We start from the raw sequence: 11,605 nt of genomic DNA on the forward strand, positions 1-11,605 counted from the left end.
AACCTGTTAATGTGAAATCAAGAGGCCATCGCCTCGCTGGTGTGTATATTGCTGTGTATATTTACACAGGCGGGTTGGGTTATTTTTGTGGTGGTGTTTGTTTTCTTGTTGTTGTTGATGTTTTTTTATTGAGGCACAAGTACTCGTTTTTCGTTCTCGACGGTCTTTATTGTTATTTCACAGCCGAGACGGCTGTGTGCTACGAGGGGGGGGGGGGGGGGTGATGTAGCGTCGGAAATACACAGCACCCGCCGCCCTATGTATACTTACCTGTAGTTGCGGACACGGGCCTGTAGGGGGTGTCACCCTGAGACAAATACAGAGAGAGAGAGCCGGACCGTTGAGAGGCCGAGTTCCCCAACTCCAGGTGAGGGGTTGGGGGTTATTCCAGAGCCCCCTGGAAGGTTCCAGAAAGGGGGCAGTACCGGGGGCGGAGAGTCCCCGAGGTGGGTATAAAAGACGGACCTCAGGACGGCTCGAGGCAGTGCTCTGAAGACGAAGACTGAAGACCGGCTAGGCTAGGACCCTGGGATCCCTGGGACCCAATGTCCTTTTAAGGGCCGGTGGCCGAGCGCGGGCCAGTGGTCGAGACCCGCACCTTGGCTGGGTCGGGTCAGCATAGCGTCCCCTAGGTCACTCTTAGCCGGAGGACTCAGAGCCCGTAGTCCCAGTGATAGGGCACGTCAGCCCAGAGGCCATACCTCCCCAAGTAGCGGGGGTAAAGGGGCCTTGTGTTACAATATTTTAATAAACCGTGTTGCCTCTAAGCTACGTCTCCGGTCTCCGTGGGAACCCACTATAAATGCATATACATTACAATAGGTATCCATTACCGGTTGGGTTATTTATATGGTAACCAACGTACATTATACATGCACATAATGAAAGCCCATTCTTCTTGTACCGCCTGTCGTTTGTGTGCACTAAAATAGCAGTACCTATCTAGATTTTAAGTTTTCGTGACTGCAGGGATCCATACTCTTTGGTTCTTTCGGTAAAGTCACATAGGTATAAAATTAAATAAATTAAATCACGACGTTTCGGGCACAACACAAGCGTCCATCATCAGGTGGGACAACCACAGCAAGAAACAATTGCTGAAGTGGGCAAAAGGGGCTGCTGCAACAAGATGCCATATAGGAAAGAGAAGGGGGGGGGGAGGAGCCAGGGAGGAGAGACAGGGAGGGTGGGGGTGTGGGGTAGGGGGAGTGGAGGCTACAAGTAAGACGCAAGCAGTAACTGTCATAGTCTGTTTACAGGTAATCCCCATGGAAGTATGGTGACCTGTATAGGCATGCATTTATACAATGTATTATTTGATGATTTACTTCCAAGCAGCACTAAGTCTGTAGCTATCCGAACGGTTAAATTATTTGTTATTTCTCTCAATTTCAATAGGTTCTCTTATTAGTGTTGGCCAGTAGTAACTAGTTTACGAGTCTACGTGGCATTGGGAAGGCCTTTACCCAGCTGTAGACTGAAAAAGGGCTATAACTCTGTTCATTGTGAAAAACGATTGCAATTATATTAATTACTCACGCCATCTCATCTCATATTTTGTTTGCCTATGACCGAGGCATACCGAGTTGTTGAACGTTTAATTTTATTCTTTTGTTTTGTTTTGTTTTCTTTGTGTTGGTGTTTTTTAAGCTTCGGGATGGTAAACAGCGAGTTGCATCCTCAAATGAATGACGGATGGATAGGGTTTCACGACTGAGCATTGTCAACGGGATACTATGTTCGTAGTTTCCAACCATCATAGACACTCAAACTCCCCTTTACACAAGAATACAATTAACATTAAATGAATAGTGTGTAACATGTAGGCTTTCGCGACAAATATCATCCATAATAGAGGTTTTTTGGGAGGGTTAGATCGCGTAAATTTTGAAATGTGTCATTAAAACCTGCCACCACCCGACACAGCCAACTAGTACGGATTGTCACATAAACAGAACATGCCAATTCGTCACTAGCACAGCACACCAGTGTGTTGGAGAGCCAATACACAATTACAACTAGCTTCATCAGGCGACAGTCAGATTTGTGTGTTTCGTTCCTTATATAGAGGCGTAGATGTGGTGACCACCCTTCTGTGCTCTTGCGCAAAGGGGGGTAGGGGGGGATTAATGAGCCAACCTGCGCATTATGCGAGCCCTTTTATCTTATCTTTCCTGTCCATTGTGTATTAAAATAGCCGTACCCACGGTAATCACCATTGAAGTATGGTGCCCTCCATAGGCATGTATTTAAATGTATTATTTGACGATTCACTTCCACGCAGCACTAAGTTGGTAGCTATCCGAACGGTTACAATTACTTTTTATTTGTTTGAATTTCGATAGATTCTCTAATTAGTCTTGGCCAGTCGTTGCTAGTTTTGCACAGAACTTCAACATTATGAAAATCAATTGAGTGTCCTTGTTGGCGCGCGTGTTCTGCCACTGCAGACAGTTGTATTTTGGAGTATTTCATATTCCTTTGGTGTTCTTTTAGTCTCGTGCTGATCATGTGTCCTGTCTGCCAAACATAGCATTTGCCACAAGAGCAATTAATCTGGTACACACCTTCTGTTGATAGCTTTGGTAATACATATTTTGTACCAGATATTAATTTCTGTATTTTATGTACCATGCCAAATCTGACTTGGATGTTTTGTTTTTCCAAAAATCTGGCTAGTTTATCATTTACTCCCACAATGTACAGTATTTTAATAGTTTTAATTACTTGGTCAGTTACAACGCTCGTGTTATTTGATTTGGTTTTGGCATTCAGTGCCCTGTTGATTTGTGCATCATTGTAACCGTTCAATTGCAGCACTTCTTTAAAATGTTTAATTTCACTTCTCAGACTATCCCCATCTGACACTTTCTTAGCCCGATGTATGAGCGTCTTGATGAGAAAGAATTTCTGTGTAGTGTGCGTTTTCAACAATTTATTTTTCTGGAATGCTTTTCGAACCTCAAACCCCCTCTCGCCTTTGACGCTGTGTTCGGTTCTGGTCACACAGGTGCTATGCCAAGGAGCTGCACCGAGCGGGCATCACCGTGGTCGCCGTGCTCTACCACCCGACGCACCACCACTCGGGCCTACCGGCCGCGATTGCGTGGCACGGCGGCTGGCTCAACGCATCAACGGCACCGGCGTTCGCCGCCTATGCCCGCCACTGCTTCGCGCATCTCGGGGCCCATGTGAAGACTTGGATCACGGTCAACGAGCCGGGCAATGTACGGCTGCTCGACGGGCTCCGGGGCCACGACGGGATGGCTTACGCCGCGGCCCACAACCTGCTGCGGGCCCATGCAGCTGCCTGGCACATCTATGACAGCGAGTTCCGCGGCAGGTATGGGGGTCACGTGTCCATTGCGCTGCGGGCCGACTGGGCCGAGCCGGCGAACCCGTTCGCTGCGGCCGATACCGCGGCCGCGGAGCGTGCCCTCGTCTTCCAGACCGCCTGGTTCGCTGACCCCGTGTTCCGCACGGGACTCTACCCCACGGAGATGAGGGCCTGGCAAGAGGAACGGCTCAGGCGGCGAGGGGGCCACGGCAGCGGCGGCGAAGCGACACGCCTGCCGAGTTTCACGGAGCAGGAGGCCGGTCTCATGCGGGGCACCGGCGATTTTCTGGCGCTCAGCCACTTCACGGCGAGGCTGGTGCGGCACGAGCAGCGCAATGGGTCGGGGTACGAGGCTGATCAGGAAGTCCGCTCATCGGCGGATGCCACCTGGCCACGGTCGCCGTCCGGGGCAGCGATCTTTCCACAAGGCATCAGGAAGGCCCTCCGTTGGATTGTGAGAAGGTACGGGCAGTCGCTGCCCATCTACATGATGGCCAACGGGGTGGTGGACAGAGCTGCACTGCACGACGATGCACGGACCTACTACCACCAGAGCTACATCAACGAGGTGTTGAAAGGTGAGGTGTGGGTGACACGATGGCGCAGTGGACACTCGACTATCTGGGGTAACGGCATGGGCGAGGCTTATATAAAACAAAAACATGGATAATGCACACTTACGTAGGCTGACGTATAATGTCTTTATTGCTTCTTATCTATAGCGTGTCCACATCTATTTCATCCTCAATTGAGCTTTATCTCTCCATCTTGCTAATCTTTTATCATTCCATCTCAGGGCAGTCATAGCTTCGCTGGCCGATCCCCAAAGCCTTTTTTGAGATGGGCAGAATCTACATTACATGTAATTTGAACGTGTAATTGCATTACATTTGTAATCGATACTTAAATTACACACGCATTGTAAAATTGGTTGATCAGTGGGTCGTGTATGGTGGGGTAAAGTGTAGGTAATCCAACTTCTTAGAAGACATTTGTACACCAAAAAACTCTCTAGAGGGACTCTCAGATCACAGATCTAGAGTGATATATTACAGGGCTGCTCCATTATATTTCATTTTAATTGCATGAGTTTGGGGATAGTTGACAATTTTTACCAAGTTTCACGAAGCAGGAGGCCGGGTTTGTGCAGGGCACGGACGATTTTCTGGCACTCAGCCACTTCACAGCAAGGCTGGTGTGGCACAAGCAGCACAACGGGTCGGGGTATGAGGTCGATCTCTTGATCGTCCGCTTGTTGGCAGACGACCACCGGGCATGACTCCCGTAATTGCACTTGTATTTAGCCCATTTCCGTTTAAAACCAGTCGGGCCAGATGTGGTCCATGGGGGGGAAGGTATAAAGAGACTGCAGTTTTTGACTAGCCCGAACCCGTCTGTCTCTCGTACAGCCCGAGATCTGGACGGCGTGAACGTGACTGCGTACTTTGCGTGGGCCTTCCGTGACCGCTTCCTGCCCGAGGTCGGCTTCTTCAGCTCGGCACAGAGCGGCAGCGAGGCCAAGCAGTCGGCCATGGTGCTCGCTTCCATCGTCCGCCAACGAGGATTCCCCGGCGGCGCCAGTGATGCCGCCGTGTCCACCCGCCCCTGTGAAGGCCTCGTTGTAGCGTCCACTAATTCCTCCTCCTCCTGTGTGCCGTGCGAGTTTCTTCTGCAGCGGAAGCCGCTACTGGCGTTTGTGGCTGTGACACTCGTGCTGGTCATTTGTTTTGCGAGCACCGCAGCCACCCTGCGCTGGTGCCGATCCGGCAGGCCCCCCCGTCATAGCACTGATGCCGTCTGCCAGCACCGGCGATTTGCTCTCCATGTAGAGGGCACAGATGGTGACAAATAGGGGAGCTGTTTCACGAGTTGCCGTGGCGATGACAACGAGCTACCGAGGCGGCTGCAACTCCTGACCGGCATCATTATCATTGTCGTCACCGGGGTCAACCCGCTGCTGGATGAAAGCCTCGCCAAGCTGCTGCCACCACTCATGATTCCTGTCAAGTAATAATCCACCCAGCACCCACTGCACACCACGAGTTGATTTTATCGTTCTGTCTCCTCGGTTAGCATCCTCTTGGTTGCGTTCCATTCCGTGGCTGCAGCTCCGATGTTATTCTTGACTACCGGCCATCACGAATTGTAGATTTTATGTCATGTAAAATACAGTACGGAGTAATTTTATAATAAATGACTCATGATAGACTTGCTGGATCTAAATGTATCACTTATATCAATAGTTTACTCATTGTACGTGAAGTTCTGTGTAACTCTTAATTAGCTGGGTGGTGGTGGTGGACATCTGTATTCTGGCACTTTGGTGGCAGTGAGGGTTGGTGGATCCCACACAGATGTTGTGAAATTCTCTTTTATTGGGCTCGCCAGAGGAAGGCAGTACAGGTATCCTTTAACAGACAGCTGATAAGCTACGCAGCGCCACAGGTGGCGCTATGGCCACGGAGGAGAAAAACGGCACTGCAAAATATGTAAATCCGTTTTGCGGACCCGCGCTTACCCGTGGATACTCAAATTTCCAGGTCACGTTTGGTACATTGGTATACAAGTAAGCAACCGTGTATACAAGAATTCCACAGATGGCAAGTCCGTGGTGGGCAAGGGAATGCTATACAGCAAAATGTGGACTCAGTCTATACTATCTGTATTGGATACAGTTTTGCCTCCTCACATGCATGGGTTTTCTTCAGGTGGTTCATTTTCCTCCCACATGTGCAAATACTCATTAATTGGCTGAAAACACTTTAATATATAGAGGACCTCATAGCTTGGGCAATTGTTGGTATAGGCTCAGTGCTTGGCTGCCTTCCCGCTTTTCAGAAGTTCCTTGTGCCTCTGAGCCATAGCAAATACCGTGCGCATTACAAGTTGAAATAAAATAATAGGTTTAAACATTAATGAAAGAATTGTCAAACAATAATTAAGTCGAATTGACTGCAGGATGAGGGATTTCCAGTTCTGTGTCAGCCATGGGGGTTGTTTAAGAATACTTCACCCCCTGTCCAGTGAGCATTTGCGAAGCAGTAAGCACGCAGGTATGGATCAGATATCACTGGCCTCTGGGGTTAGCCATGGCCCAGAATCAAACTTGTCGTCAGGTTTATAGTGCAATGCAAAAGCCACTGGACCATCCTCCACTGCTATCGTCGTAATGAGTATTATCGTAATATAGGCTCTGATCATGTGTAACCTTCCCCACAATTCCCACACTTCTGCTCGACTTTTCCATCTTCACTGGCTCCAAGTCTACTATTGCTGTCTTTAAAACAGTTCACTTGATCTTACTATGTCACATCCCATCCTCTAAGATCCCAACCATTCTTGCTTTTGTTTCTTTTCCCTTCTTGCACCCCTTCACTGGAACAAACTCCCACTGTGCATTAAACAATCATCTTCACTATAATCTGCTTCTGTTTTTCCCTTAAAACAATTCCCATATCTTCTTCGTTGCCTATCCTACTACTACTCCCTGCCCTCAGCTACGACCAGACCTACCCCAGACCGTATCACTACCCCAACCCCTCCTAAACCACTCCTATCTGTTCTCCTTACTGACAATAGCTACACTCTTGAGTTGAAGCTTTCGTGACTGCAGGAATCCATACTCTTTGGTTCTTTCGGTAAAGTCACGTAGGTAGAAAAATAATAGATCATGATGTTTCGATCGCAACACAAGCAATCGTCATCAGGTGGGACAACCACAGCAAGAAAAAACTGCTGAAGTAGGAGAGAAATCTGTCGTGGCACGAGGTTTTATAGGCCTCGGCAGTAGGGGGGAGAGAGATAGGGGGGAGGAGGCGGGGCAGAAAGTTGACCCCGCGGCAGCACCCGGGTCACTGGAGTAGAGGTCGGAGAGAGATGCACAGAGAGAGAGAAAGACACACAGAGAGTCGGAAATAACAGATGACATAGGCAGGTAGGATGGAAACATCACAGTCAGTTAAGACTTTACCTGGTTAATAACATCCTTCCATTGATTGCTCAGTTTGTACCCATCTTCTCGGTTGAAGTTGTGGCTGTATTTATATATCTGGATGGCTTCATGAACAAATTTCTGATAATAGCCGGTGGGTTTGCAGAGTACCTTCGTCTTGAAAAAGTCAATTTCGTGTGAGCCCATTGCATTAAAACAATGATAAGCAACGGCAGAAGTATTGGTCCTACCGTGTTTCAGATCTGCCTTGTGTTCACGAACGCGGTCCGAGACATGTCGTTTCGTTTCCCCAATGTAACTGCTGATGCAGCCACAACTCAGTTTGTAGACACCCGGGTATTGCATATCAGGAATTACATCCTTTACAGATGGGATCATATCACGAATTCTGTGTACTGTGTTGAAACGAACCTGGATCTTGTGTTTGTTTAAGATTTTGGAAATATTTTGGTAACCTCTGCTATGTATGGCAAAGTGATGGTATTGGTTGGATCCTCAGATGGTTGTCTCCCCATGGCTGGGGAGACAGCTTTGCGGATTGTATGGTCAAAATATCCGTTCATACTGAGGGCTTGGTGTACGTGCTCCAGCTCACTGGCTAGGTGATGCTGGTCGGAGATGCAACGGGCCCTATGGTGTAGTGTTTTGATGAGGGAATTTTTCTGGGCTGGATGGTGGTGAGAGTCAGAGTGGATGGCTTTCCTGTAGACAGTGTCCCAATGAGCCATCAGGTCTCTTCTCAATCAAAACATCCAGGAATGGTAGCTTGCCATCCTTTTCCACTTCCATGGTGAATTTGATAGATGGGTGTATGCAATTGATGTGGTTGAGAAATTGGTTCAGTGCTGGCGATAACAAACGTGTCATCTACGTATCTCTTCCACAAGGAAGGACATAGGGTGGATGTCTGGATGGTATCTGTCTCAAATTTCTCCATAAAAACATTCGCTACCACTGGCGATAATGGAGAACCCATTGGGGTACCCTCATTTTGTTTGTAAGGCAGTGCCTTACCAAAGTTGATACATCTCGATTCAGTCCCTTTTGGACCAAGTCTTCAATGATTGCAATGGTATCAGGTACAGATACCTTGGTGAACAGGGAGACTACATCGAAACTGACAAGTAAATCATCTGGAGACAGTCAGATGTGCTTGATTAGAGGAACCAAGTGAGCCAAGTTAAGTACAGCTGAGGTGGTCTTGCCCGTGAAAGGAAGCAGGGTCTCAGACAGAAACCGGGCCAGTTTGTAGGTGGGCGAGTTAATGATGGAGACGATAGGACAGAGCGGGGTACCTTCTTTGTGGATCTTTGGAAGGCCATAATATATGGGTGGTCTAGCAGCCGAAGGTTTTAGAGAGCGCTGCTTGGTCGAATCGACAAGAGAAGTTGAATTAGTGATGATATTGTTGGTCTTTGTAGCTAGGCGGTTGGTGGGATCTCTGTTGGTTTTGGTATAGCTACCATCATTAAGAAGGTCCTGAATTTTGTTGTTGTAAGTGGTTTTATCCATGATGACAGTGTCATTGCCCTTGTCGGCTGAGAGGATGGCTATGTCATCTCTGTTTTTTTTATTGAGAGAGTTCAAAACGCTCGTCCGTGCTAATGTTGCTAATGGGGTTCTTCGCGTTTTTGAGGATAGCAGCGATTTCAGATCTAGCAATGTCTGCCGGGATGTGTCCCGAGCCTTTGAGGGCTACGTCGACCTGGGCAATGATATCATCCACTGGGATGTGTTTAGGGGTGACTGCGAAATTAAACCCTTTTGCTAGTGCCGACTTTAGGCTGTCGGAAATTGGGATGTTACTATGATTGATGACAATCTTGTTAACATCTAACTTTTTAGCGTGTGGCTCTGGCTTTTTTTTTGACAGGAGGTTGAATTTAGCAATCAAGTTAACTTTACATTTGGTTGACATTGAAGTAGCTGAAGAAACTGTCATGTTATCTACATGGTCCCAATCAGATGTGGACATTTTATCTGTTAATTCTAAGTGTGATTGTAAGATAATCTTGTCTAAATTATCAACTTCAAATCGAAGCAATCTTATTCTGTCTGAGATTAGAGCTAGGCTGCCGCGGTGGTCCACTTTACTCTAGTGACCCGGGTGCTGCCGCGGGGTCCACTTTCTGCCCCGCCTCCCCCCCCCCTTCTTCTCTCTCCCCCCCCCCCTGCAGCCGATCTCTCCAGTGCTGCCACGGTGGTCCACTTTACTTCAGTGACCCGCGTGCTGCTGTGGGGTCCACTTTCTACCCCACCTCCTCCCCCCCCTTCTCTCTCCCCCCTACTGCCAAGGCCTATATAACCTCGTGCCATGGCAGATCTCTCTCCTACTTCAGCAGTATTTTCTTGCCGTGGTTGTTCCACCTGATGACGATTGCTTGTGTTGCGATCGAAACGTCGTGATCTATTATTTTTCTACCTACGTGACTTCACCGAAAGAAGCAAAGAGTATAATAGCTACACTACCACTTTTAATAACCCACTCTTTATTTTCACCACTATCATTGAAGGTACACTTTCATAACAATTGTAAAGCACTTTGGACTAAAGTGCTGTATAAATCTAGATACAATTCAGATAATATTGAAAATGTATTGCGTTTCATATTTGTGTCTAACTTATTTCTCGATTCAGAAATGTTTTACTTGTGTAATAAAGGACTCTTCCACAGTGTCGATCTCCGTTGTCCTTTATTTGGGTTCGTGTAAATCTCGCTCCCACGGCGTCCTCGCTCAGGCCCGCGTCTCCTCTGTCGAGCACTCCGCAGCCACACTGCTACTCCGCCCTGCAGCCACCCTGCTGCTCCGCTCTGCAGCCACACTGCTGCTCTGCTCTGCAGCCACACTGCTGCTCTGCTCTGCAGCCACACTGCTGCGCCGCTCTGCAGCCACACTGCTGCTCCGCTCTGCAGCCACACTGCTGCTCCGCTCTGCAGCCACCCTGCTGCTCCGCTCTGCAGCCACCCTGCTGCTCCGCTCTGCAGCCACCCTGCTGCTCCGCTCTGCAGCCACCCTGCTGCTCCGCTCTGCAGCCACACTGCTGCTCCGCTCCTCCTCGCTCACGGCCAGCCTTCCACAGCCCGCTAGCCCCCCTGCGCCCGGACACCGATGGCCGACGGTGCCGAGGTCTCCCAACACGTGGCGATCGCGCCACCCTCCCAGTACTGCCCAGCGTGGCCTCCTCCCGTTTTCACTCCGTCTTAACTCCCCGATCCCTTCCGGTTCTCTCCCTAAATCCTCTCCCCCACGTGACCCTAACTCCTCCCTCTCCTCACGTGACCCAGACTCCGCCCCCCTCAATCCTTGCTCGCATTACACTTGTTTAGAGGAGTACCGCGAGTAGCCAATGAGGGGCGAGCGTAGGGAAGTGCGGGTTGGTTGAGAGGTTCCATCAGGGCATGGATGACGTAACCTTGAGAGGTTGGGTGGAGCCTAACCGAATGGAGGAGCCATGCAGGAGGTTTAAAGGGACCCGGTTGCCTACGCTCGCGGTCGTTGTTGGGGCAAGGGTGAGGGACCGGCTGTGAAGACATCTCACCTCGTCGCCGGGCAGTGTTGGCTGATCCTCCGCCCGGGACAGACGAGTGAGTAGAGATAGGGGTAGCCGTAGCAGGGCATTGTATTGTTCGCGGGGTGTCCGTGTGAAGGACCGAGGTAGTGTGCACCTACAACTGGTGTGAGTGTATGATGCGGCGTGTGTAAATAAACGGCAAGCAGCCCGAGAACCATTCCTCGTCTCCGCGTGGTTGTGTGGGGGCCGACGTCCACCTCCCCGCTCCTCGTGAGCGGGCGAGGCACGACGTCCACCCCATCCACTCCCCCCTCCTCCTCGTCGGCCACCTCTCGCCGGGCCCCCGCCGATCAGGTGATCCCCCCCCCCGCGCCTCTCTGAGGGACATGGCTAAGTGGCTGGCTTACCACCGCCCGGAGTTATCCCACACACTCCTACGTGCACCACTACTAATGCGGAGGTGGCTGCGTGCACGCGCACGTCCCTGCAGGCGCTCGTTACATATGTAATGCGGGCGTAAGCGACCTTCCGGAGGTGACGTCACGGGGGGTGGAGTCATGTGACGTGGGGGTAAGGTTCGGGGCTTTAAGCGGGTAAACCGGAAGGGGAAGGTAGTCGGGGTGTGAGCGGAAAAGAGTGAGGCCACGCGGGCAAGTGTGGAGAGGGGGGGGCGCCGACGGCCATCGGGAGCCAACCCCGAAGATAAGAGGAAGCTGCGGAGTGGTGTGCAGCTGAGGAGGAGACAGCCAGGAGGGCTGCGTGTTAGAGGCAGCGGTGTGGCTGCCAGGAGGAGCTGCGGAGAG

General features: G+C 50.1%; 1 protein-coding gene across 1 annotated transcript in view; it reads left to right on the forward strand.

Annotated features, from left to right (window-relative positions):
* The window catches only part of LOC144736343 (beta-klotho-like), a 32,501-nt gene extending 22,538 nt beyond the window's left edge, over window positions 1-9,963 (forward strand). The window contains exons 5-6 of the mRNA XM_078619012.1: window positions 3,011-3,915; window positions 4,747-9,963. Coding sequence (XP_078475138.1) covers window positions 3,011-3,915; window positions 4,747-5,189 — 1,348 coding nt within the window. The 3' untranslated portion in view covers window positions 5,190-9,963. The remainder of the gene's footprint in view (window positions 1-3,010; window positions 3,916-4,746) is intronic.
* The last annotated feature ends 1,642 nt before the right edge of the window (window positions 9,964-11,605 follow it).

The sequence above is a fragment of the Lampetra planeri genome, chromosome 60 (genome assembly GCF_965212315.1).
Source record: "Lampetra planeri chromosome 60, kcLamPlan1.2.h2, whole genome shotgun sequence".
In the NCBI taxonomy this organism is placed as follows: domain Eukaryota; kingdom Metazoa; phylum Chordata; class Hyperoartia; order Petromyzontiformes; family Petromyzontidae; genus Lampetra; species Lampetra planeri.